This window comes from Anser cygnoides, chromosome Z (assembly GCF_040182565.1).
Source record: "Anser cygnoides isolate HZ-2024a breed goose chromosome Z, Taihu_goose_T2T_genome, whole genome shotgun sequence".
Classification (NCBI taxonomy): domain Eukaryota; kingdom Metazoa; phylum Chordata; class Aves; order Anseriformes; family Anatidae; genus Anser; species Anser cygnoides.
In genome coordinates this window covers 1205910-1233442 of record NC_089912.1, presented here as the reverse complement: position 1 = coordinate 1233442, position 27533 = coordinate 1205910, and the positions used below count along the sequence as shown (strand labels likewise).

General features: G+C 54.0%; 3 protein-coding genes and 1 non-coding gene across 4 annotated transcripts; 2 read left to right on the top strand and 2 right to left on the bottom strand.

Moving 5' to 3' along the window:
• The first annotated feature begins 1018 nt into the window (after positions 1-1018).
• LOC136788995 (E3 ubiquitin-protein ligase Topors-like) lies at positions 1019-2486 on the top strand. Its single transcript, XM_066988226.1, has 2 exons — positions 1019-1234; positions 1368-2486. Exon 2 carries the CDS (start codon positions 1455-1457, stop codon positions 2484-2486), a length of 1032 nt encoding a protein of 343 aa, XP_066844327.1. The 5' UTR covers positions 1019-1234; positions 1368-1454.
• Positions 2487-8690: 6204 nt separating this feature from the next.
• On the bottom strand, positions 8691-8762 carry TRNAE-CUC (transfer RNA glutamic acid (anticodon CUC)). Its single transcript has one exon. It is a non-coding gene; the product is annotated as a tRNA-Glu (tRNA).
• Positions 8763-11625: 2863 nt separating this feature from the next.
• LOC136788994 (uncharacterized) lies at positions 11626-17512 on the bottom strand. The gene is made up of 3 exons (XM_066988224.1): positions 16314-17512; positions 15091-16180; positions 11626-11861 (listed from the first exon to the last, which is right to left on the bottom strand). The coding sequence occupies exons 2-3, from the start codon at positions 16091-16093 to the stop codon at positions 11626-11628; spliced, it is 1239 nt and encodes a 412-aa protein (XP_066844325.1). The 5' UTR covers positions 16094-16180; positions 16314-17512.
• Positions 17513-24517: 7005 nt separating this feature from the next.
• On the top strand, positions 24518-25973 carry LOC136788993 (E3 ubiquitin-protein ligase Topors-like). The gene is made up of 2 exons (XM_066988223.1): positions 24518-24730; positions 24864-25973. Exon 2 carries the CDS (start codon positions 24951-24953, stop codon positions 25971-25973), a length of 1023 nt encoding a protein of 340 aa, XP_066844324.1. The 5' UTR covers positions 24518-24730; positions 24864-24950.
• The last annotated feature ends 1560 nt before the right edge of the window (positions 25974-27533 follow it).

The window sequence follows — 27533 nt, the reverse complement described above, 5'->3', positions numbered from 1 at the left end:
CTACCTCAGCTCAGCGTCCTGCTGCTGTCCCCTCCCAGCTCCTTGTGCACCGCAAGTCTCTTTGCTGGCAGACAAGTGCTGGCATAACCCGTGCAATAGTGTCCCTGGAAAGGTCCTGCTCTCCATGGCAAGCCCCTCACACATCGCATTGGTTTTTCACGTTGACAGTAATGAGGTAGCAAAGAGAAATCCAAGAGTGATCAAAAGGGACTTTACGGCTTTGTGTCAACTGGTTGCAGGATTAGGTGCACGAGCAGTGTTTTCCTCCGTCTTTCCAGTAGCAGGTATCAATACCGAAAGGAACACGCAGACCCAGCAGAGGAACAAGTGGCTGCGAGGCTGGTGCCACCAACACGGTGTTGAATTCCTTGCTGCTGGGAAGGTCTACATGACACCAAGCCACCTGGGCCCTGGTGGGAAGCACCTTGCTCAGAGGAGAAAAAGGATTTTTGCCCTGGAGTAAGCAAGGCTGATTGTCAGGGCTTTAAACTTAGATTCAGAGGCGGAAAGGGACAAAGCCAGGCCTGCCAGCGATAAGCTATGGACTGCACACCAAAAGCGGAGGGACCATGTGCTAGCAAGACCCTTCAGTGTGCCCAGCGAGGGGCTGGGTTCAATGAAGCACATCTGAACTATTCCCCTCACCAGCTTCGTTGCCCTTCTCTGGACTCTCTCGAGCACCTCCATGTCCAGGATGCTGTTGGCCTTCTTGGCCATCTGAGCACACTGCTGGCTCATATTCAGCCGACTATCAACCAATACTCCCAGGTTCTTCTCTGCCAGGCAGCTTTCCAACCACTCACCTCCAAGCCTGTAGCTCTGCTTGGGGTTGTTACGCCCCAGATGCAGGACCCGGCACTTGGCCTTGTTGAACTTCATACAGTTGACCTCAGCCCAAAAACGTCTGGGCAATGCTCTCAGACACGTGCTTTGGTTTGTGGGGGTCACCCAGAGCCATGGGCTCTGAGGTCACCCAGCAACGGACTGTGACTTCACGGCCCTCGCTGCTCATATTGGGGCGCAGGCAGAGCCCGCCCCAGCCTGGCTCGTGCCTGGACTCCCGCTGAGCGTTTGTGCGAGGCTTGGAGCGCCGAGCAAGGATTTGTTGGAGCTGTGCTGTGGGGCCGTCGGCAGCTGTTCTCAGTGCCCGTCCCCGCAGGCAGTGCCTGTGTTTCCCCGGCCCTGCCTGGCTCAGGCAGCCGGGGCCCTGTGAGGAGCACTTGCAGCAGCGCAGGTGAGCTGTGTGGGGACACGTGCCCCGGGGCGGCCCGCGGGGGACGTGGGACCACCCAGCCGTGGGGCTGGGGCCGGGGGGGTTCCTGCTGAGGGGCCGGGGCACAGCCAGTGACCTTCTCTCTTCCTCGCAGCGTGCGCGATACCCGCTGCTGCAGTGCCGGTGCAGGGGAGCAGCTCATCAGCATCAGCTCTCCCCAGCGCACCTTAACGAGAAGATCATGGCCACGGAGGAGGCGTGGACGTGTCCCGTGTGCCGGGAGGGGCGAAAGGACGTGGCCTACGCGACACCATGTAACCACCGGTTCTGCCTGGGCTGCATCCAGCGCTGGGCAAAACTGAAGGCGAGCTGCCCACTCTGCAGGACGGGCATGAGGACCATCAAGGTTTCCGTGCGGGGAGACGAAGACTACCTGGAATGCATCGTCTCCCCTCCCGCAGTGCCCGTACCTGTTGGCTTCCAGGCAGGCAGCGCCACCGCCCCCCACAGCCCTGCAGCGCCGGCTGCGTCCTCTGTGCCAGCCGAGGAGAGGGATGCGGAGCCCGATCCCCGCGCTGCTGTGGGCGGCCTCCTGCCCGAGGACTGGGCCGTGCTGTTCAGGGAGCGCAGGGACATCCTCGACCCTGTGCTGCCCTGGCTTCGCCGCCAGCTCTCAGCCATCTATGGGACACGCTGGTGGCAGGCGAGAGCTGCAGAGAGCTTCCTCCTGCACTCCCTGTGTGTGATGGGGCTGGACAGGGACGCCATCATTCAGCACACACAGCCCGCCTTGGGGCCCCTCACCGTGCCGCTCATCGACGGGCTCGTCGGCACCATCGTGGCTCTCTGCGGCGAGGACGCACGGAGGCTGCTGGGCCTCGAGAGCAGCCGCCCTGCCAGGGTGCAGGAGGCCAGACCTGCAGCTGCTTCTGGGCACGCTGCTCCAGCGCAGGGAGCCTTCAGTATCAGCCCCACGCCCTCCAGCAGCTCTGCAGACCCTGACACGGACGAGATCCCCGGCACATCCAGCATGCTCCAGCGTGGGGGTCCTGGCGAAGTCCCAACTGCAGACAGCCCCAGGGAGCAGGAAGAGCCCCGTGAAGAGCTGGGGCAGGAGGCAGCAGCAGGTCCCTCTGCCCGGGCCTGCAGGCGCAGACCCTCCACTCCTCACCGCTCGACTCGGGGGTCCCGGCGCCCCAGGAAGCGCACCCGGGCGAGCAGTGCCCAAGACTCTCCCCAGCCCTGCAAGAGGCCGCCCCCCCGGCGCTTCTAGCAGGGCTCCTGCGGGTGGTGAAATAAAAAACAATAAAACAGATTAAATATAGCATAGAAAAAGTCTCGGTGTGATTCAAACCAGAGCTGGCACAGCCCCGTGCATGCTGCTGCCTTCCCTCCCTTTTCCTGGTGCCGTCCCCGTGCCCTGCTGGCCCCCACTGTCCCTTTGGTCATGGCTGATTAATGCTCCAGGTGGGGTCTCCCGAGAGCAGAGCAGAGGGGAACAATCCCCTCCCTCGCCCTGCTGGCCTCCACGCTGTCGGTGCAGCCCAGGCTACGAGTGGCTTTCTGAGCTGCAAGCACACCTTGCCAGCTCATGTCGAGCTGCTCAGCAACCAGCACCCCCAGAACCCTCTGCTCAGGGCTGCTCTCAATCCATTCCCTGCCCAGCCTGTATTTGTGCTTTGGATTGCTCGAATTCAGATGCAGGGCCTTCCATTTGGCCTTGTTGAACCTCAGGAGATTCACACAAGCCCACCTCCCCGGCTTTTCAAAGTTCTCCTGGATGGCATCCCTTCCCTTCAGCATCTTGACAGCACCACCCAGCTTGGTGTCTGCAAGCTTGCTGAGGGGGCACTCAATCCCACTGATCATGTCAGCGACAAAGATGTTAAACAGCACCGGTCCCTAGAGCGACCCCTCAGGAACACCACTCCTCACTGGCCTCCCCCGAGACACTGAGCCATTGACCACAACTCTTTGAGTGTGGACATCCAGCCAATTCCTTACCCACCGAGTGGTCCATCCATCAAATCCCTGTCTCTCTAACTTGGAGACAAGGATATGGTGCAGGCCAGTGCCAAAGGCTTTGCACAAGTCCAGGTAGATGATGTCAGTTGCTCTTCCCCTACGCACCAATGCTGTAGCGCCACTGTAGAAGGCCACCAGGTTTGTCAGTCAAGGCAAACCTTTAGTGAAGCCATGCTGGCTGTTCGCCACTCACCTCTTTCTTTTCCATGTGCCTTAGAATAGTTTCCAGGAGGATCTGTTCCATGATCTGACTGGGCACAGAGCTGAGGCCTGTGGTTCCCCGGGTCTTCCTTTTTCCCTTCTTAAAAATGGGGGTTATGTTTCCCCTCTTCCAGCTGGCTTTAGATATGGCAGAATGGGAAAAACGCTCGCTCTTTCTCTTGATTTGTGGATGGTGGCTGTCCTGGTTCCAGTTAGTACAGAGCTAATTTTCCTCATAGTAGCTGGTAGGGTGCTATATTTTGGATTAGGATGAGAAGAGCGCTGATAACATGCTGATGTTTTAATTGTTGCAGAGCAGTGCTTACACCAGGCCAAGGACTTTTCGGCTTCTCGCTCTGTCCTGCCAGCGGGCAGGCTGGGGGTGCAGCAGGAGCTGGGAGGGGACAGACCCAGGACAGCTGACCCAAACTGGCCAAAGGGGTATTCCATACCATCTGACGTCATGCTAAACAATATATAGAGGTGGCTGGCCGGGGTGGGGGGCCGGCTGCTCGGGGATAGGCTGGGCATCGGTCAGCGGGTGGTGAGCAATTGCATTGTGCATCACTTGTTTCATACACATTATTATTATTAATACTATTATCATTAACACTATTATTATTATCACTATTATTATTATTGTTATTATTTTTTTCCTGTCTTAATAAACTGTCTTTACCTCAACTCTCAGGCTTCACTTTCCCGTTTCTCTCCCCCATCCCAGAGAGGGAGGGGGGAGCGTGAGCGAACGGCTGTGTGGTGTTTAGCTGCCGGCAGGGTTAAACCACAACAGTCCTTTTGGCACCCAATGTGGGGCTCGAAGGGTTGAGATATCGACAGATTTGACCAGAGTGTGTTAAACTAAAATTGGTATAAGTAGTGGACCTGCTTAATAGTTGCTAGTCACCATGTTGATTGCCTTAATCTCCAGTCTGCTGTGCCTGTTTTCCAAATTGAGTTTTATAGTGTGTTACATTCTGTATGTGCTCCCTGTCGCTCTGTTTATCCTTTCCGGGCCCTGGTTTAAGATTGTTGTGGTACTGTGCGGTGTAACAATGGCTTATGAAATGATGAAATTTCTGGTCATGACTCTAACCTGGTACTTGTACTCAGCACTGACGTCGACTCTATACTTTGGAACCCATATCTCGGAAACTATTAGCAATTACATCTATTGCCTTTTTTCGTCAGGGAGCCAATCTGTGAAGGGGACAGGGGAAGACATGTTTCCCTACCTGTTCACTCTCCCTTTCTCCTTCACCACCCTCTTATCCCCCGAGCTAGTTATGGTGGTTCTCCAAGATGTTGAATATCCTTGGGATACTCAGACCAGCATGTTCTTGTTGTTATGTCTCCTGAATGCGCTTCAGGTTTTGTTGAGGGTTAAACAACTACTTAGGAATCTCATCCGGAGATCTGTCTTGAGGCGGGATAGTTGCAAGTGGCAGGGAGTGTGGGAGGATATGGGCATGTTTCTAGAGCAGTAGGCACCTCCAGTGTTTTGGACATTCACCCCTGAACAAGTGCAAAATCCTAAAAAACTGGCAGAATGTTTGAAAAAAAGGTGTCATGACTCTGGCAGTTCCAAAGTGACACAAATCACTGTAGCATGCTGGGGTCTGGTTTGTGCCTATCGAGCTGCAATTGATCACAGTATCACAGTATCACAGATTTCTAGGTTGGAAGAGACCTCAAGATCATCGAGTCCAACCTCCGACCTAACACTAAGTACTCCACTAAACCATATCGCTAAGCTCTACATCTAAACTTCTTTTAAAGACCTCCAGGGATGGTGACTCCACCACCTCCCTGGGCAGCCCGTTCCAATGCTTAATAACCCTTTCAGTAAAGAAGTTCTTCCTAACATCCAACCTAAATCTCCCCTGGCGCAACTTTAGCCCATTCCCCCTCGTCCTGTCACCAGGCACGTGGGAGAATAGACCAACCCCCACCTCTCTACAGCCTCCTTTAAGGTAACTGTAGAGAGCAATGAGGTCTCCCCTGAGCCTCCTCTTCTCCAGGCTAAACAACCCCAGCTCATTCAGCCGCTCCTCGTAACACTTGTTCTCCAGACCCCTCACCAGCTTGGTCGCCCTTCTCTGGACTCTCTCGAGCACCTCCATGTCCTTCCTGTAGCGAGGGGCCCAAAACTGAACACAGTACTCGAGGTGCGGCCTCACCAGAGCCGAGTACAGGGGGACAATCACCTCCCTACACCTGCTGGCCACACTGCTTCTTATACAGGCCAGGATGCTGTTGGTCTTCTTGGCCACCTGAGCACACTGCTGGCTCATATTCAGCCGACTATCAACCAGTACTCCCAGGTCCTTCTCGGCCAGGCAGCTTTCCAACCACTCATCTCCCAGCCTGTAGCTCTGCTTGGGGTTGTTGCGCCCCAGATGCAGGACCCGGCACTTGGCCTTCTTGAACTTCATACAGTTGACCTCAGCCCATCGCTCCAGCCTATCCAGATCCTCCTGCAGAACCTTCCTTCCCTCGAGCAGATCGACACACGCACCTAACTTGGTGTCATCTGCAAACTTACTGAGGGTGCACTCGATCCTCTCATCCAGGTCATCGATAAAGATATTGAAGAGGACTGACCCCAGCACTGAGCCCTGCGGGACTCCACTAGTAACCGGCCTCCAACTGGATTTGGCTCCATTCACCGCTACTCTTTGGGCCCGGCCATCCAGCCAGTTTTTAACCCAACAAAGCGTATGCCAGTCCAAGCCACGAGCAGCCAGTTTCTTGAGGAGAATGCTGTGGGAAACGGTGTCAAAAGCCTTGCTGATGTCAAGGTAGATCACATCCACAGCCTTCCCCTCATCCACCAAGCGCGTCACTTGGTCATAGAAGGAGATCAGGTTCGTCAAGCAAGACCTACCTTTCATAAACCCATGCTGACTGGGCCTGATCGCCTGGTTGCCCTGCAAGTGCCGTGTGATGACATTCAAGATAATCTGCTCCATGAGCTTCCCTGGCACTGAGGTCAAACTAACAGGCCTATAGTTCCCCGGCTCTACCCTCCGACCCTTCTTATAGATGGGCGTCACGTTTGCTAGCCGCCAGTCAACTGGGACCTCCCCTGATAGCCAGGACTGCCAATAAATGATGGAAAGCGGCTTGGCCAGCTCCTCCACCGGTTCGCTCAGTACCCTCGGGTGGATCCCATCCGGCCCCATCGACTTGCGTACATCCAAGTGCTGTAGCAGGTCGCCAACCATTTCCTCATGGATAGCGAGGGCCACATCCTGTTCCCCATCCCCTTCCACCAGCTCAGGGTACCGGGTATCCAGAGAACAACCGGTCTTGCCGCTAAAGACTGAGGCAAAGAAGACACTGAGCACCTCAGCCTTTTCCTCATCTCTTGTCACTAAGTTTCCCCCCGCATCCGGTAAAGGATGGAGATTCTCCTTAGTCCTCCTTTTTGCGTTGATGTATTTGTAAAAACGTTTTTTGTTTTCTTTAATGGCAGTAGCCAGATTGAGCTCCAGATGAGCTTTGGCCTTTCTAATTTTGTCCCTGCACAGCCTCGCAACATCCTTAAAGTCCTCTTGAGTAGCCCGCCCTCTTTTCCAAAGATTATAAACCCTCCTTTTTCTCCTAAGCTCGAGCCACAACTCTCTGTTCAGCCAGGCTGGTCTAATTCCGCGTCGGCTCGTCTTTGGGCACGTGGGGACAGACCACTCCTGAGCCATTAAGATGTCCTTCTTGAAGAGTGCCCAGCCTTCCTGGACTCCTTTGCCCTTCAGAACCTCCTCCCAAGGAACTCTGCCAACCAGTGTCCTGAACAGCTCAAAGTCAGCCCACTGGAAGTCCAAGACAGCGGTTTTACTCGTCCCCTTCCTGACATCGCCAAGAATAGAGAACTCTACCATTTCGTGGTCACTCTGCCCAAGACAGCTCTCGACCACCATATCTCCCACCAGTCCATCACTGTTTGTGAACAGAAGGTCTAGCGGGGCACCTCCCCTGGTAGGCTCTCTAACCAGCTGCGTCAGGAAGCTATCTTCCACACTCTCCAGAAACCTCTTAGACTGCTTTCTCTGGGCTGTGTTGTGCTTCCAGGATATGTCTAGGAAGTTGAAGTCCCCCAAGAGAACAAGCGCTGACGATTTCGCGGCTTCTGCCAGCTGCCTGTAGAACTCCTCATCAGTCTCCTCAGCCTGGTTTGGCGGTCTATAACAGACCCCCACCGGGATGCTTGCCTTGTTGGCCTTCCCTCTGATCCTAACCCACAGGGACTCAACCTTATCATTCCCAGCCTCAAGTTCCTCAACATCTAAACACTCTCTAATATAGAGAGCCACGCCACCACCCCTTCTGTGCTGCCTGTCCCTTCTGAAGAGCCTATAGCCAGACATTGCAGCACTCCAGTCATGAGAGTGGTCCCACCACGCTTCCGTGATGGCAACCAAGTCATAGCCTGCCTGCTGCACGATGGCTTCCAGCTCCTCTTGTTTGTTACCCATGCTGCGTGCATTAGTGTAGATGCACTTCAGCTGGGCCATCGCCTTCTTCCCTGGCTTTGCCATTGTTCCCCCTGGCACAGCTCCAACAAGCCTAATTTCAGACCCATCCCCCTTCTTTCCTAGTTTAAAGCCCTCTCAAGCCCTGCCAGCTCCTGGGCTAGGATCCGTTTTCCCCTTAGAGATAGGGACCCGTCTGCGGTCACCAGGCCGGGTGCCGAGTAAAGCGCCCCATGGTCAAAAAAAACAAAATTTCTGTGTTGGCACCAGCCTCTGAGCCACGTGTTAATCAGGTGGGCTTTCCGTGTCCGCTCGGTACTCCTCCGTGCTACTGCAGGGATAGACGAAAACACCACCTGTACTCCCGCTCCATCCACTAACCTTCCCAGTCCCCTAAAGTCCCGTTTGATAGACTTCAGGCTTCTCTCTTCAATATCATCACTGCCAGCCTGGACTATCAAAAGAGAATAGTAGTCAGAGGGGTGAACCAGGTTGGGAAGCTTCCTGGCAACATCCCTGACCCTGGCCCCAGGGAGGCAGCAGAATTCCCTATGGGTAGGGTCAGGTCGACAAACAGGGCCCTCTGTTCCCCTGAGAAGGGAGTCACCTACTACGATCACCCTTCTGTCTTTCTTGGTGGAGGCAGTCTTGAGGCGTGGAGTCAGCTTCCTCGCCCTAGGCATCCTCCTGGGTAGACTTTCTACCTCGTCCTCACCCACCGGCCTCTCAAGCTCCAGCGCCTCAAATCTGTTACGTAAGGGCACGTGGGAAAATGGAACTTCCCTGACCGGGAATCGAACCCGGGCCGCAGCGGTGAGAGCGCCGAATCCTAACCACTAGACCACCAGGGAGGGCTAAAATTGACAAGTTATGGACTGCACACCAAAACCGGAGGGACCATGTGCTAGCAAGACCCTTCAGTGTGCCCAGCGAGGGGCTGGGTTCAGTGAAGCACATCTGAACTATTTCTCCACAAGCGCATGCAGCAGGAGAAACAAGCAAGAGGAGCTGGAAGCCTTGGCCCCATGCCAGAGCTACGACACTCTTGGCATGAGTGAAACGTGGTGGGAAGAGGCCTGTGACTGCTGCGTTGTGATGGATGTTTCCAGGATCTTCAGAAGGGACGGGCAAGGCAGGTGAGGCTGGGGGGGCCACGCGCTGTGTAACGGAGGCACTGGGCTGTACGGAGCTCCCAGTCGGTGACAATGGGGTTTAGAGCCTCTGGGTAAGGACCTAGGGACAGGCAACTGAAAGGGATGTCGTTGTGGGAGTCCGCTATAGACGAGCCGGCCGGGATGACGGCACTGATGAATCATGCTTTAAGGAACTGAGAAAACTTCTAGATCGTCTGCCCTTGTCCTTATGGGGCACTTCAGCCTGCCAGACATCAACCCGGAATATCACATCGCTGAGACAAAGAGGTCCAGGAGATTCCCGAAGCGCCTTGATGCTATCTTCTTGGTACAGGTCCTAGGAGAGCTGACTAGGAAAGGTGCCCTCCTAGACCTGCTGCTTGGAAAGAGGGGGGGTCTTGTGGGTGAAGTGGAAACGGGAACACTTCAATCTGAGCAGCCTGGACTGGTTGTTTTGCTGTTTTTCTGCGGCCCTGCTCAGGTCCGTGAGCATCCCCGTGGTGCACTTTCCAACCAGCTTCTCTACCTGGGCAGCAAGATCTTGCCCCAGTGCAGCAGCCCACATGGGTTGGCCCCTGTGCTGCCAGCAGCTCTGCTTCCATTGCTTGAACCTCCTGCACAGGGCCTTTGCCACCATCCACGAGTCAGGAGAAAGAGCGAGAGTTTTTCCCAGTCTGCCGTATCTAAAGGCAGCTGGAAGAGGGGAAACATAACCCCCATTTTTAAAAAGGGAAAAAGGAAGAGCCAGGGAGCTACAGGCCTCAGCTCTGTGCCCAGTCAGATCATGGAACAGATCCTCCTGGAAACTATTCTAAGGCACATGGAAAAGAAAGAGGTGAGTGGTGAACAGCCAGCATGGCTTCACTAAAGGTTTGCCTTGACTGACAAACCTGGTGGCCTTCTACAGGGGGCCTACAGCATTGGTGCGTAGGGGAAGAGCAACTGACATCATCTACCTGGACTTGTGCAAAGCCTTTGGCACTGGCCTGCACCATATCCTTGTCTCCAAGTTAGAGAGACAGGGATTTGATGGATGGACCACTCGGTGGGTAAGGAATTGGCTGGATGTCCACACTCAAAGAGTTGTGGTCAATGGCTCAGTGTCTAAGGGGAGGCCAGTGAGGAGTGGTGTTCCTGAGGGGTCGCTCTAGGGACCGGTGCTGTTTAATATCTTTGTCGCTGACATGACCAGTGGGATTGAGTGCCCCTTCAGCAAGCTTGCAGACACCAAGCTGGGTGGTGCTGTCAAGATGCTGAAGGGAAGGGATGCCATCCAGGAGAACTTTGAAAAGCCGGGGAGGTGGGCTTGCGTGAATCTCCTGAGGTTCAAAAAGGCCAAATGGAAGGCCCTGCATCTGAATTCGAGCAATCCAAAGCACAAATACAGGCTGGGCAGGGAATGGATTGAGAGCAGCCCTGAGCAGAGGGTTCTGGGGGTGCTGGTTGCTGATCACCTCGACATGAGCTGGCAAGGTGTGCTTGCAGCTCAGAAAGCCACTCGTAGCCTGGGCTGCACTGACAGCATGGTGGCCAGCAGGGCGAGGGAGGGGATTGTTCCCCTCTGCTCTGCTCTCGGGAGACCCCACCTGGAGCATTAATCAGCCATGGGGGGACAGCCAGGGCAGCCAGGACAGTGGGGGCCAGCAGGGCACGGGGACGGCACCAGGAAAAGGGAGGGAAGGCAGCAGCATGCACGGGGCTGTGCCAGCTCTGGTTTGAATCACACCGAGACTTTTTCTGTGGCATATTCAATCTATTTTATTGTTCTTTATTTCACCACCCGCAGAAGACGTGCTAGAGGCGCCGGGGGGGCTTCCTCTTGCAGGGCTGGGGAGAGTCTTGGGCACTGCTCGCCCGGGTGCGCTTCCTGGGGCGCCGGGACCCCCAAGTCGAGCGGTGAGGAGTGGAGGGTCTGCGCCTGCAGGCCCGGGCAGAGGGACCTGCTGCTGCCTCCTGCACCAGCTCTTCACGGGGCTCTTCCTTCTCCTAAAAGCCTTATACTTCTGTGCATCTGACGTGCCAGGCCATCGAATCCACACAGTCCAATAAACTCGATTGTCCCTTTCCTCCCCCTGGCTGGAGGCAGGGCCCCTCTAGTCCTGGTCAGAATCTTTGTTTCTATGTTTAAAGGGCTGCCTGCTGGAAGTTGGAGCAGCAAACTTTTCAGAGAACCCCTTTTTCCCAATTGTTTTCTTTTGCAACTCACGTACCCGTGCCTCTAGGGTCGCCGTAGATTTTCCATCCCATTTTCTCATGTCCTCTCCATGGTCACGTAGGTAAAACCACAGGGTGGCGTGGGGTGTGTGCTCACCATATTGTCTTCCTTGCAGAGATGGACATTTACCCCTAATAGCTGAGACACTGGTTTGTACAGGTGGGGAGGAAAATAAACTCTCTTTAAGTTGGTGGACCTCTTCAGAAAGTTTCTCCAAAGTATCTCTTTTAGCTGGTGGACACTGGTTCGTTCAGGTGGAGGGGAAGATAAATTCTCTTGAAGTTGGTGGAACTCTTCCGAGAGTTTCTCCACAGCCGAGACGCAGGCCTGTAGGGAAGAGGAGAGACTTTCTTCGTACTGCTGGAGTTATTTAGCCACTTCATCCACTGCGGGTCCCTCATTCTCTTTCCAGGTTATTATTGCCAATGAGCTGGCATATGATGATGGTGCACTCCGTACAAACTTCCGCCACATGGCTCGTCTACACTGGACTTCATCTGGATCTGTGGATGTTTGTGCGTCGTCTAGGTCCTTAGAAATGACTTCCCGTATGGCTAATTCCCTCAGGTACTGAATTCCCTTCTCCATGATGGTCCACTTGCCTGGTAGACATACAAGTTCTTCCTTGAAGGGATACCTTTCCTGCACAGCTGACAGGAGACGCCTCCAGAGGCTGCGAGATCGTGCTCCATCTCCAATTGCTTTGTCAATGCCTGCGTCCCTAGCAAGGGATCCCAGCCGCCTGGCTTCCCTGCCCTCTAATTCCACACAATTGGCTCCCGTGTCCCAGCACCGGCGCAGCCAGGTGACAAGCTGCTCACCTATACAGCGACCAAAATCTTTTCGCACACCTCGTAGCTCACGCTGGTGTAGGGTTCGGGTAGTTACTGTTGATTTTTCGTCATCCTCATCCTCATCTTCATCCTCCTGCACATTTGATGGCCCAGCCTCGTCTTCTCTATGCCCAGACTTAGCAGAAGACTGTCTGCGTTCTAAACGACCTGAGCCTCTATACCATTTTTTCACCTTGTCTACAGGGGCAACTTGCACTGCTACAGCTCGTTTCTCTGACCCAGCCACAGGGTCTGCCACAGGGGTTGGAATACCCTCTGCAGGGGCAACTTGCACTGCTACAGCTCGTTTCTCTGACCCAGACACAGGAGTGGGAGCGGCTGCAGGAGCTGGAGCTGGAGCTAGGTTGCTAGTAGCATCAATTGCAGCTCGATAGGCACAAGCCAGACCCCAGCACACTACAGTGATTTATGTCACTTTGGAACTGCCAGAGTCATGACACCTTTTTTTCAAGCATTCTGCCAGCTTTTTAGGATTTTGCACTTGTTCAGGGGTGAATGTCCAAAACACTGGAGGTGCCTACTGCTCTAGAAACATGCCCATATCCTCCCACACTCCCTGCCACTCGCAACTATCCCGCCTCAAGACAGATCTCCGGATGAGATTCCTAAGTAGTTGTTTAACCCTCAACAAAACCTGAAGCGCATTCAGGAGACATAACAACAAGAGCAGGCTGGTCTGAGTATCCCAAGGATATTCAACGTCTCGGAGAAACACCATAACTAGCTCGGGGGATAAGAGGGTGGTGAAGGAGAAAGGGAGAGTGAACAGGTAGGGAAACATGTCTTCCCCTGTCCCCTTCACAGATTGGCTCCCTGACGAAAAAAGGCAATAGGTGTAATTGCTAATAGTTTCCGAGATATGGTTTCCAACGTATAGAGTCGACGTCAGTGCTGAGTACAAATACCAGGTTAGAGTCGTGACCAGATATTTCATCATTTCATAAGCCATTGTTACACCGCACAGTACCACAACAATCTTAAACCAGGGCCTGGAAAGGATAAACAGCGCGACAGGGAGCACATACAGAATGTAACACACTATAAAACTCAATTTGGAATACAGGTACAGCAGACTGGAGATTAAGGCAATCAACATGGTGACTAGCAACTATTAAGCAGGTCCACTACTTATACCAATTTTAGTTTAACACACTCTGGTCAAATCTGTCGATATCTCAACCCTTCGAGCCCCACATTGGGTGCCAAAAGGACTGTTGTGGTTTAACCCTGCCGGCAGCTAAACACCACACAGCCGTTCGCTCACGCTCCCCCCTCCCTCTCTGGGATGGGGGAGAGAAACGGGAAAGTGAAGCCTGAGAGTTGAGGTAAAGACAGTTTATTAAGACAGGAAAATAATAATAATAATAACAATAATAATAATAGTGATAATGATAATAGTATTAATAATAATAATGTGTGTGAAACAAGTGATGCACAATGCAATTGCTCACCACCCGCTGACCGATGCCCAGCCTATCCCCGAGCAGCCGGCCCCCCACCCCGACCAGCCACCCCTATATATTATTTAGCATGACGTCAGATGGTATGGAATACCCCTTTGGCCAGTTTGGGTCAGCTGTCCTGGGTCTGTCCCTCCCAGCTCCTGCTGCACTCCCAGCCTGCTCGCTGGCAGGACAGAGCGAGAAGCTGAAAAGTCCTTGGCCTGGTGTAAGCACTGCTCTGCAACAATTAAAACATCAGCATGTTATCAGCGCTCTTCTCATCCTAATCCAAAACATAGCACCCTACCAGCTACTATGAGGAAAAATTAACTCTGTCGTAACTGGAACCAGGACAGCCACCATCCACAAATCAAGAGAAAGAGCGAGCGTTTTTCCCAGTCTGCCGTATCTAAAGGCAGCTGGAAGAGGGGAAACATAACCCCCATTTTCAAAAAGGGAAAAAGGAAGACCCGGGGAACTACAGGCCTCAGCTCTGTGCCCAGTCAGATCATGGAACAGATCCTCCTGGAAACTATTCTAAGGCACATGGAAAAGAAAGAGGTGAGTGGTGAACAGCCAGCATGGCTTCACTAAAGGTTTGCCTGGACTGACAAACCTGGTGGCCTTCTACAGGGGGCCTACAGCATTGGTGCGTAGGGGAAGAGCAACTGACATCATCTACCTGGACTTGTGCAAAGCCTTTGGCACTGGCCTGCACCATACCCTTGTCTCCAAGTTAGAGAGACAGGGATTTGATGGATGGACCACTCGGTGGGTAAGGAATTGGCTGGATGTCCACACTCAAAGAGTTGTGGTCAATGGCTCAGTGTCTCGGGGGAGGCCAGTGAGGAGTGGTGTTCCTGAGGGGTCGCTCTAGGGACCGGTGCTGTTTAACATCTTTGTCGCTGACATGACCAGTGGGATTGAGTGCCCCCTCAGCAAGTTTGCAGACACCAAGCTGGGTGGTGCTGTCAGCATGCTGAAGGGAAGGGATGCCATCCAGGAGAACTTTGAAAAGCCGCGGAGGTGGGCTTGTGTGAATCTGCTGAGGTTCAACAAGGCCAAATGGAAGGCCCTGCATCTGAATTCAAGCAATCCAAAGCACAAATACAGGCTGGGCAGGGAATGGATTGAGAGCAGCCCTGAGCAGAGGGTTCTGGGGGTGCTGGTTGCTGAGAAGCTCGACATGAGCTGGCAAGGTGTGCTTGCAGCTCAGAAAGCCACTCGTAGCCTGGGCTGCACCGACAGCACGGTGGCCAGCAGGGCGAGGGAGGGGATTGTTCCCCTCTGCTCTGCTCTCGGGAGACCGCACCTGGAGCATTAATCACCCGTGACCAAAGGGACAGTGGGGGCCAGCAGGGCACGGGGACGGCACCAGGAAAAGGGAGGGAAGGCAGCAGCATGCACGGGGCTGTGCCAGCTCTGGTTTGAATCACACCGAGACTTTTTCTGTGGTATATTCAATCTATTTTATTGTTCTTTATTTCACCACCCGCAGGAGCCCTGCTAGAGGCGCCGGGGGGGCGGCCTCTTGCAGGGCTGGGGAGAGTCTTGGGCACTGCTCGCCCGGGTGCGCTTCCTGGGGCGCCGGGACCCCCGAGTCGAGCGGTGAGGCTTGGAGGGTCTGCGCCTGCAGCCCCGGGCAGAGGGACCTGCTGCTGCCTCCTGCCCCAGCTCTTCACGGGGCTCTTCCTGCTCCCTGGGGCTGTCTGCAGATGGGACTTCGCCAGGACCCCCACGCTGCAGCATGCTGGATGTGCCGGGGATCTCCTCGACGTCAGGGTCTGCAGGGCTGCTGGAGGGCGCGGGGCTGGTACTGAAGGCTCCCTGCGCTGGAGCAGCGTGCCCAGAAGCAGCTGCAGGTCTGGCCTCCTGCGCCCTGGCAGGGCGGCTGCTCTCGAGGCCCAGCAGCCTCCGTGCGTCCTCGCCGCAGAGAGCCACGATGGTGCCGACGAGCCCGTCGATGAGCGGCACGGTGAGGGGCCCCAAGGCGGGCTGTGTGTGCTGAATGATGGCGTCCCTGTCCAGCCCCATCACACACAGGGAGTGCAGGAGGAAGCTCTCTGCAGCTCTCGCCTGCCACCAGCGTGTCCCATAGATGGCTGAGAGCTGGCGGCGAAGCCAGGGCAGCACAGGGTCGAGGATGTCCCTGCGCTCCCTGAACAGCACGGCCCAGTCCTCGGGCAGGAGGCCGCCCACAGCAGCGCGGGGATCGGGCTCCGCATCCCTCTCCTCGGCTGGCACAGAGGACGCAGCCGGCGCTGCAGGGCTGTGGGGGGCGGTGGCGCTGCCTGCCTGGAAGCCAACAGGTACGGGCACTGCGGGAGGGGAGACGATGCATTCCAGGTAGTCTTCGTCTCCCCGCACGGAAACCTTGATGGTCCTCATGCCCGTCCTGCAGAGTGGGCAGCTCGCCTTCAGTTTTGCCCAGCGCTGGATGCAGCCCAGGCAGAACCGGTGGTTACACGGTGTCGCGTAGGCCACGTCCTTTCGCCCCTCCCGGCACACGGGACACGTCCATGCCTCCTCCGTGGCCATGATCTTCTCGTTAAGGTGCGCTGGGGAGAGCTGATGCTGATGAGCTGCTCCCCTGCACCGGCACTGCAGCAGCGGGTATCGCGCACGCTGCGAGGAAGAGAGAAGGTCACTGGCTGTGCCCCGGCCCCTCAGCAGGAACCCCCCCGGCCCCAGCCCCACGGCTGGGTGGTCCCACGTCCCCCGCGGGCCGCCCCGGGGCACGTGTCCCCACACAGCTCACCTGCGCTGCTGCAAGTGCTCCTCACAGGGCCCCGGCTGCCTGAGCCAGGCAGGGCCGGGGAAACACAGGCACTGCCTGCGGGGACGGGCACTGAGAACAGCTGCCGACGGCCCCACAGCACAGCTCCAACAAATCCTTGCTCGGCGCTCCAAGCCTCGCACAAACGCTCAGCGGGAGTCCAGGCACGAGCCAGGCTGGGGCGGGCTCTGCCTGCGCCCCAATATGAGCAGCGAGGGCCGTGAAGTCACAGTCCGTTGCTGGCTGACCTCAGAGCCCATGGCTCTGGGTGACCTCAGAGCCCATGGCTCTGGGTGACCCCCACAAACCAAAGCACGTGTCTGAGAGCATTGCCCAGACGTTTTGTGAACTCCAGCAGGCTTGCTGCCCTGACCACTTCACTGGGAGGCCTGGTTCAGTGGCCAAGCCCCGTGTCAGTGAAAAATCTTGTCCTCACCTCCAGGCGGACCCTCCCCTGTCACAGCTCCATGCCATTGCCTCGAGTTTTGTCACTGTCCCCAGAGAGCAGAGCTTAGCGCCGGGCCCTCCGCTCCCCTCGTGAGGAAGCTGCAGGCCGCCATCAGGCCTCTCCTCAGTCTCCTGCAGGCTGAACAAACACAGGCACCTCAGCCGCTCCTCATCTGTCCTGCTCTCCAGACCCTTCACCACTTTGAAGCCCTCCTTTGGATGCTCTCTCTCGAAGAGTTTTATGGCCTTCTGATAGTGCCATGCCCAAAAGTGCACACAGGACTCGAGCTGATGCTGAAAGAGCGCAGAGCAGAGCACAGCAATCCCTGCCCGCGACCGCCTAGCCATGCTGTGCTGGAGGCACCCCACGATGCCGTTGCCCCTCCTGCCTGCCAGGGCCCACGGCTGACTCACGTTCAACTTGCCGTCGACCAAAAGCCCCAGAGCCCTCTCTGCAGGGCTGCGCTCCAGCCTCTCCTCCCCCCATACTGTCCGGACAGCCAGGGTTGCCCGTTGCCAGGTGCGCAATCCCTCACTCGCTCTCGCTGAACCTCATCTTGTTGGGGATTGCCCAGCTCTCTGGTTTGTCAGGATCTCTCTGCAAGGCCTTCCTCCCCTCCATCGAGTCAGGCGCTCCTCCCAATTTAGCATCGTGCCTAAATGGACTCAAGACACCCTCGAGTCCTGCGTGCAAGTCCCTTAGGACAACATTGAAGAGAACTGGCCCTAAAATGGAGGCCTGCGGAAGCCCCCTAGCGACTGGCCGCCAGCCCGATGCAACCCCATTTACCATAACCCTTGGAGCCCGACCCGTCAGCCGCTTGTTCACCCATCGCATTATGCATTGCTCTAGCTGTGTGCTGCTCAATTTGTCCAGAAGGAGACAGTGAGAAACAGTATTGAAGCTGTGCTGAAATCCAAACAGGTGCCATCAGCTGGCTTCCCTTGGCCAACCAGACGGTTGACCACTTCCGAAAAGGAAATCAAGTGCGTTAAGCAGCACTTTCCCCTCGTGAACCTGCGTTGGCTGTGATCAATGACTGCATTGTCCTTCAGTTGATCTTAAGAAGTCCCAGAATACTTTTCACCGTATTTTTACCATTTTTCCCTCCCAATTGATTGGGGGGAGTTGAAAAATCATAAAATAATAATAATAATAATAATAAAGAGAAAATCATATTTGTGTTCATAAGAAGAACAGGAATAAAAGAATAGGGAAGGTAAGCGAGGCAAAGTTCAACCGCTGACCATCTGCTGACAGGTGTCCGTCCCATCCCCAAGTAGCAGCCCTCATACCAGCCTGGCCTAGCAGTTCCTAGGAATAATTCAGCACCATGCCCTGTGTTGTGCAATATCCCTTTAGCCTTTTGCACTGTCCCTGCGTGAAGCATTTTGTACACAACAGATGCAAATCTGTTCCCATCCACTGCTTTCTCTGTTGAATGTAGAAGGGCAACATTGCTGACTAATGCTCTCTTGCAGCCCCCAGCCTTACATCTCGATCCTTAAGCAAGCTGCTTTTAAAAAGGAAAGGGGAAAGGGGAAAGTGAAAAGGCAAAAGGGAAAGGGAAAGGGAAAGGGAAAGGGAAAGGGAAAGGGAAAGGGAAAGGGAAAGGGAAAGGGAAAGGGAAAGGGAAAGGGAAAGGGAAAGGGAAAGGGAAAGGGAGAGGGAGAGGGAGAGGGAGAGGGAGAGGGAGAGGGAGAGGGAGAGGGAGAGGGAGAGGGATAGGGAGAGGGAGAGGGAGAGGGAGAGGGAGAGGGAGAGGGAGAGGGAGAGGGAGAGGGAGAGGGAGAGGGAAAGGGAGAGGGAAAGGGAAAGGGAAAGGGAAAGGGAAAGGGAAAGGGAAAGGAGAAAGAAAAATTTAGGAATGGTTTTTCTGTATGGTATTGAGGAGAGGATGCCTCACCTAGTGTAGAATAATGGATATAGTAATAACGTTGGCTATACGGAAGGAGAAGCGTCTTTTCTCCACATTGCGTATGGGGAACAAGACTGAAGCAAAGGAACCTTTGTGGCTGAAACAGAAGAATTGGAGGTTAATTTAAAAATGTTATTTCTCTAGGCCAAAGGACAAATGCACTGAACACTAGGCCAAGGCAAGAAATAGAAAGCTCTTCTTGAGGACAGAAATCTCAAAACCTAAGCACAACATCGGGGGAAGATTAGGGCTGTCCAGAGGAAGAAGAAATACCCACAGAGTGAAGCGGCAAACCCATCCCTGGCTGGAGTAGGGTTGAAAGTTGCAGCCTCTGCTTACACACACAATGGCAAGGACAGCAGCAGTCTCTGCGCAAAACAGACTTTAAAAAGAGAACCCATTCCTAAACCATGGGAGAGATCCCTGACACGATAGCTCTCAAAGTCATGAAGAGAGCAGGGTTAGGGTTATGCTTTCCTTGTATACAGCATCTGCATACAGATGCTGCGAAGCTTCCAGGTCGCTCCCTGTCACTGGGTGAATTTTCACGAAGGAGAGTCCGAATGGAGGGAAACTGGGCTGCATGGACTCAACTACTAAGCCTCATGCTTAAGGAAGCCAGCGTCCTCCACAATTACACTTGGCAGTCGGTGCCTGGATGCTGCCCAGTTCTGGTGGCATAGAATCACACAATCACTGAATCACAGAATATCCTGAGTTGGAAGGGACCCATGAGGATCATCGAGTCCAACTCCTGGCACCACACAAGTCTACCCCCAAATTCCGACCACGTTGTTATAAATTACTCCTTTAGCCAGAAAGAATTAGTTTATTGAGTAAGCGATCAACAAGCAAAACAGCGCTGGGCGGCCGGGGAGTCCGTGCTCCTCTAAACGGCGCGCGCCCCCCCCTTTTCACAGTCCCTTATATCACCGAGTTCTTCCGGGGTTACGTAGCCCCCTTCCTGGTACTGCGGCTGCGTCGACTGTTGCTAGGGGGTCGTCTCCCATCCCTATGGTGGTCGCACGGATGAAGGCTGTAGTCTTCTTCCGCTTGGTATGTGGTTTTTTTTTCCCTCCTTAACCGGTCGTGTTGGTTTGTCTTCAGATAGGACAGTGGGTTATCAATTTTGCAGTTATAGTATTTACACAAAGTTCTCTCAACTTTCCGTCCGAGACAGCAACAGGCAGGGAGCCTCAAGGTCCTTACAGCCACCTGGCGACTCCCTTTGTTCCTTCTTAATATAGCCATGGGAAATAATGAACAAACATGCTTCATACACCACAATCCCTCCTTTTTCTTTTAGTTACTTATTTTGTTCATTAATTCCTGGTATGCCTGTCTGCTGAGCGTTAGAGTTTCAGCATCCTCACTCGTGGTTATGGGCTCATATTTGGCACTGATATGCATCAAATGTGCTGCCTCTAAACAGTTTTTTACAATGGCGATTACTTGATTAAGAATACATGGTCCAAAAGTTAGACTCAACGTTAATAACAACAAAGGTCCCGCTATTGTCGACAGTAAAGTTGTAAGCCAGGGTGAATAATTAAACCAAGATTTGTACCAATTCTGCTTAGCCTCATTTTCTCGCTTTCTTTTTTCTTATCCTTCTCTGAGCTTCATCATTGTATCCCTCACTACTCCAGTGTGGTCTGCATATACACAGCATTCTTCTTTCAAGGCGGCACATAAGCCACCGTGTTGTAAATACACCAGATCTAATCCTCTACAATTTTGCAAAACAACTTCCAATAATGACCGTACCGATTTTTCCAGGGCAGTAATTGACTGTTCAACTCGAGTTAAGTCTTCATCTACAGCCACACGTAGGGAGGTGAACTCCTGACTGTGTCTGACCAGAGAGGCAACTCCAGTGCCCACCCCGGTGCCTCCCAGAATTATCAACGTTGCCAATGTTATAGCCGTGTTTGGTTCTCTTTTTCTTAAGTGGTTCTCTGCTACCGTGTGCTGTGTATATACGTAGTCTTCAGAGTGGTATAGAATTCTTGGTACAATTATCACCTGTATACAGAAATCTTGAGATACATTAAAGAGTTCAAGTGATAAACAAGGGGTAACACCTATCGATGAGCAGACCCATCTAGCGTTGTTTGCGGGAATTAACCACCTTTCTCTACTTCCTGGTGTAACCTTCTCCGTAATACTGTATAGATGGAGCTTCTCACTAGGGATTGTACCTACACACTTGCCATTCCCAGTTACTTCCGTCAATGTTATTCCTACATCCCTCCCCCCATTGCATTGTGGAGGGTTGGGGTTACGTGAACGGGTGGCCTCTCCCAGATCCCCAGTGGCGTCATAATATGGAGGCCTTATATCAAGGCATAACCAGCAAGGTTTAGGGATGTTGGGATTTGTTTGATTCAATAAATAATAACTAGCATCCATGATTTTCTGCATGTTATTCTCAGTCATCCCTTCATTTTTTTCATATTTTTGTCCTACTGATTTATTAATGACCTTCAGTGGTTTTGGGCTATTTGGAGTTCGTATTTCAGAAGCTTGTGTAGGTTGAATTCTTAAAACATTTCCTGACAGTTCTTGGTTTGGTCCTACCCGTTGGGGGTTCTTAATCTCTTCTTTCCATATATATATTATCTCTCCCCTATCAGCTCCGGATTCATGCAACCTAATTCCCCAGCGTTGCCCTAGGGTCCACCTTTGATCTCCCGGTTGGGTTACATTGATGTATATGAATTTGCAATCTGATCTGGAGAGGGTGACGTAATGCTGTAGTTCGCCCTTATCGTTACATCCTGGTGGCCCGTACCCACCTTCAAATATTTGTCCGCTCCAGCTCCGGGATTCCAGTCTGTGGCAATAGTCTCACAACCCCAATAGGCACAAAAGTATTCATGTGGATAGTTACAATACGGTCTTCCCGGGTTAGAACTTGGGCACATATAGAAGCTCAATTGACCAGAACATACGTTTGGTACATTTTTGCCCCATGTCACAAGGTCACACAGTAAGACCTTACAACTAGAGCCCCCAGCGGTGATTATTTGCTGCACAACATGGTAATCTTCCCATCTAATTAGGCTCCCAATAAAAGGTTGATGAGGGTGCGCAGACCCAGGAACAGTGTAAACACACCTATTGCTGTGTATCGCAAAAAGTGGATAGGGCCCATTTTCGGAGGTTTTTTTTTTTCTTATTTTTTTCTTTTTTTTTTACCTGGTGACGCAGTTCCCCACCGTTTCACTCTCTGCCTCGCTTGCCCGTTCGGTTGCGGCGAACTACAAGGTGCGCGTTCTTCTCGGCAGCAGTAGTGCTCTTCAGGGGTGTTTCTCGGTTAGCTGCAACCTCTTGCCTGTTACCGACCACACAGAGCCCCCCTCCTCCCCCTTTTTACCATACATAGACAGTGACAGTATATACTTATCGAGTCCGTTTCAGAGTGAGCTTTAAGTCATCAGGGCCTGCAATCGCTTCCCATTCACTTGTCTGGATTGGTCCCTTCACACGACTGGCATGCGCCCACCCCTTCTCAGCCGTCCGGATAGCTGTCTCTGTGGTAAGTAAAACAACATAGGGGCCTTCCCACCGTGGTGTTAAAGATGTTTCTTTCCATGTCTTAATTAGAACCTTATCTCCAGGCTGTATTCTATGGATTGCTATATCTAACGGGGGACGCTATGCCACCAAGCCTTTCGCTTGTAATTCCCTCCGTCTATTCATAAGCTGTATTAAATAAGGTGTTAATTGAATGTCCTGTATCTGGGGGTGATCAGATGGCATCTCTAGATCATAAGGCATACCGTATAGCATTTCAAAAGGTGAGATGCCGACATCGGCTCGAGGCTGTGTTCGAATATTCAATAGTGCAAGCGGTAAACATTTCACCCAGGAGGATTTTGGCTCCATCATAAGCTTTGTTAGTTGCTTTTTAATTTCCCCATTCATTCGTTCTACCTTTCCAGAGCTTTGAGGGTGCCACGGAGTATGATATTCCCAACTTGTCCCCAAGGCTTTCATAGTTTCTTGGGACAGTTTTGATATAAAGTGCGGGCCTCGGTCAGAATCAATTGTTTCTACAATCCCGTACCTCGGGATAATGTTTTCTAATAGTATTTTTACCACAGCTTGGGCCGTTGTTCTCGTTGTCGGGAAAGCTTCCACAAAGTGCGTGAGATGGTCTGCAATTACTAATAAATATTTGTACCTTCCTACTTCTGGAAGTTCTGTGAAATCCAATTGAATTCTGGCAAAAGGCCGGTGCGCTAATTCCCGACCTCCTAACACTCTTTTCCTCATTTGCCGGGCATTCACTCTCTTACACACCAGACAATCATGCACAACTCATTTTGCTACATTCTATATTCCAATACACATATATTTTGTAGCGAATTGATCCACTAGTGCTTGAGCTCCCCAGTGGGTGTTCTCATGAAACCTCCGTAGCACTCGCACAGCTGCAGACTTAGGAAGAATTTCCCGTCCATCAGGCAATACCCATTTACCCCATCTATTTCTTTTATGCCCATTGGAGCCATTTTATCCTTTTCTGGCTGCGTAAAACAGAGTAATGCATATATGGGTCCGTGTAAATAACGTGACTAAATGCACAGTCCAAACGCTTCTTAAACTCCAACAGGCTTGGTGCAGTCACTACTTCCCTGCGGAGCCTGTTCCAGTGTGCGACAACCCTCTCAGTGAAGAACTTCTTCCTGATGCCTATCCCATCCCCAAGGAGCAGCCCTCATTCCAGCCTGGCCAAGCACTTCATAGCAACAGTTCAGCACGATGCCCTAGGTTATGGAATATCCTTCTGGCTACTTCAGCTCAGCATCCTACTGCTGTCCCCTCCCAGCTCCTTGTGCACCGCAAGTCTCTTTGCTGGCAGACAAGTGCTGGCATAACCCATGCAATAGTGTCCCTGGAAAGGTCCTGCTCTCCATGGCAAGACCCTCACACATCGCATTGGTTTGTCACGTTGACAGTAATGAGGTAGCAAAGAGAAATCCAAGAGTGATCAAAAGGGACTTTACGGCTTTGTGGCAACTGGTTGCAGGATTAGGTGCACGAGCAGTGTTTTCCTCCGTCTTTCCAGTAGCAGGTATCAATACCGAAAGGAACATGCAGAGCCAGCAGATGAACAAGTGGCTGCGAGGCTGGTGCCACCAACACGGTTTTGGGTTCCTTGCTGCTGGGAAGGTCTACATGACACCAAGCCACCTGGGCCCTGGTGGGAAGCACCTTGCTCAGAGGAGAAAAAGGATTTTCGCCCTGGAGTAAGCAAGGCTGATTGTCAGGGCTTTAAACTTAGATTCAGAGGCGGAAAGGGACAAAGCCAGGCCTGCCAGCGATAAGCTATGGACTGCACACCAAAAGCGGAGGGACCATGTGCTAGCAAGACCCTTCAGTGTGCCCAGCGAGGGGCTGGGTTCAGTGAAGCACATCTGAACTATTCCCCTCACCAGCTTCGTTGCCCTTCTCTGGACTCTCTCGAGCACCTCCATGTCCAGGATGCTGTTGGCCTTCTTGGCCACCTGAGCACACTGCTGGCTCATATTCAGCCGACTATCAACCAATACTCCCAGGTTCTTCTCTGCCAGGCAGCTTTCCAACCACTCATCTCCCAGCCTGTAGCTCTGCTTGGGGTTGTTACGCCCCAGATGCAGGACCCGGCACTTGGCCTTGTTGAACTTCATACAGTTGACCTCAGCCCAAAAACGTCTGGGCAATGCTCTCAAACACATGCTTTGGTTTGTGGGGGTCACCTAGAGCCATGGTCTCTGAGGTCACCCAGCAACGGACTGTGACTTCACGGCCCTCGCTGCTCATATTGGGGCGCAGGCAGAGCCCGTCCCAGCCTGGCTCGTGCCTGGACTCCCGCTGAGCGTTTGTGCGAGGCTTGGAGCGCCGAGCAAGGATTTGTTGGAGCTGTGCTGTGGGGCCGTCGGCAGCTGTTCTCAGTGCCCGTCCCCGCAGGCAGTGCCTGTGTTTCCCCGGCCCTGCCTGGCTCAGGCAGCCGGGGCCCTGTGAGGAGCACTTGCAGCAGCGCAGGTGAGCTGTGTGGGGACACGTGCCCCGGGGCGGCCCGCGGGGGACGTGGGACCACCCAGCCTTGGGGCTGGGGCCGGGGGGGTTCCTGCTGAGGGGCCGGGGCACAGCCAGTGACCTTCTCTCTTCCTCGCAGCGTGCGCGATACCCGCTGCTGCAGTGCCGGTGCAGGGGAGCAGCTCATCAGCATCAGCTCTCCCCAGCGCACCTTAACGAGAAGATCATGGCCACGGAGGAGGCGTGGACGTGTCCCGTGTGCCGGGAGGGGCGAAAGGACGTGGCCTACGCGACACCGTGTAACCACCGGTTCTGCCTGGGCTGCATCCAGCGCTGGGCAAAACTGAAGGCGAGCTGCCCACTCTGCAGGACGGGCATGAGGACCATCAAGGTTTCCGTGCGGGGAGACGAAGACTACCTGGAATGCATCGTCTCCCCTCCCGCAGTGCCCGTACCTGTTGGCTTCCAGGCAGGCAGCGCCACCGCCCCCCACAGCCCTGCAGCGCCGGCTGCGTCCTCTGTGCCAGCCGAGGAGAGGGATGCGGAGCCCGATCCCCGCGCTGCTGTGGGCGGCCTCCTGCCCGAGGACTGGGCCGTGCTGTTCAGGGAGCGCAGGGACATCCTCGACCCTGTGCTGCCCTGGCTTCGCCGCCAGCTCTCAGCCATCTATGGGACACGCTGGTGGCAGGAGAGAGCTGCAGAGAGCTTCCTCCTGCACTCCCTGTGTGTGATGGGGCTGGACAGGGACGCCATCATTCAGCACACACAGCCCGCCTTGGGGCCCCTCACCGTGCCGCTCATCGACGGGCTCGTCGGCACCATCGTGGCTCTCTGCGGCGAGGACGCACGGAGGCTGCTGGGCCTCGAGAGCAGCCGCCCTGCCAGGGCGCAGGAGGCCAGACCTGCAGCTGCTTCTGGGCACGCTGCTCCAGCGCAGGGAGCCTTCAGTACCAGCCCCGCGCCCTCCAGCAGCTCTGATGTCGAGGAGATCCCTGGCACATCCAGCGCTTTCCAGCGTGGGGGTCCTGGCGAAGTCCCAGCTGCAGACAGCCCCAGGGAGCAGGAAGAGCCCCGTGAAGAGCTGGGGCAGGAGGCAGCAGCAGGTCCCTCTGCCCGGGCCTGCAGGCGCAGACCCTCCACTCCTCACCGCTCGACTCGGGGGTCCCGGCGCCCCAGGAAGCGCACCCGGGCGAGCAGTGCCCAAGACTCTCCCCAGCCCTGCAAGAGGCCGCCCCCCCGGCGCTTCTAGCAGGGCTCCTGCGGGTGGTGAAATAAAAAACAATAAAACAGATTAAATATAGCATAGTAAAAGTCTCGGTGTGATTCAAACCAGAGCTGGCACAGCCCCGTGCATGCTGCTGCCTTCCCTCCCTTTTCCTGGTGCCGTCCCCGTGCCCTGCTGGCCCCCACTGTCCCTTTGGTCATGGGTGATTAATGCTCCAGGTGGGGTCTCCCGAGAGCAGAGCAGAGGGGAACAATCCCCTCCCTCGCCCTGCTGGCCACCATGCTGTTGGTGCAGCCCAGGCTACGAGTGGCTTTCTGAGCTGCAAGCACACCTTGCCAGCTCATGTCGAGCTTCTCAGCAACCAGCACCCCCAGAACCCTCTGCTCAGGGCTGCTCTCAATCCATTCCCTGCCCAGCCTGTATTTGTGCTTTGGATTGCTCTAATTCAGATGCAGGGCCTTCCATTTGGCCTTGTTGAACCTCAGGAGATTCACACAAGCCCACCTCCACGGATTTTCAAAGTGCTCCTGGATGGCATCCCTTCCCTTCAGCATGCTGACAGCACCACCCAGCTTGGTGTCTGCAAGCTTGCTGAGGGGGCACTCAATCCCACTGCTCATGTCAGCGACAAAGATGTTAAACAGCACCGGTCCCTAGAGCGACCCCTCAGGAACACCACTCCTCACTGGCCTCCCCCGAGACACTGAGCCATTGACCACAACTCTTTGAGTGTGGACATCCAGCCAATTCCTTACCCACCGAGTGGTCCATCCATCAAATCCCTGTCTCTCTAACTTGGAGACAAGGATATGGTGCAGGCCAGTGCCAAAGGCTTTGCACAAGTCCAGGTAGATGATGTCAGTTGCTCTTCCCCTACGCACCAATGCTGTAGCGCCACTGTAGAAGGCCACCAGGTTTGTCAGTCCAGGCAAACCTTTAGTGAAGCCATGCTGGCTGTTCACCACTCACCTCTTTCTTTTCCATGTGCCTTAGAATAGTTTCCAGGAGGATCTGTTCCATGATCTGACTGGGCACAGAGCTGAGGCCTGTAGTTGCCTGGCTCTTCCTTTTTCCCTTTTTAAAAATGGGGGTTATGTTTCCCCTCTTCCAGCTGCCTTTAGATATGGCAGAATGGGAAAAACGCTCGCTCTTTCTCTTGATTTGTGGATGGTGGCTGTCCTGGTTCCAGTTAGTACAGAGCTAATTTTCCTCATAGTAGCTGGTAGGGTGCTATGTTTTGGATTAGGATGAGAAGAGCGCTGATAACATGCTGATGTTTTAATTGTTGCAGAGCAGTGTTTACACCAGGCCAAGGACTTTTCGGCTTCTCGCTCTGTCCTGCCAGCGGGCAGGCTGGGGGTGCAGCAGGAGCTGGGAGGGGACAGACCCAGGACAGCTGACCCAAACTGGCCAAAGGGGTATTCCATACCATCTGGCGTCATGCTAAACAATATATAGGGGTGGCTGGTCGGGGTGGGGGGGCCGGCTACTCAGGGATAGGCTGGGCATCGGTCAGCGGGTGGTGAGCAATTGCATTGTGCATCACTTGTTTCATACACATTGTTATTATTAATACTATTATCA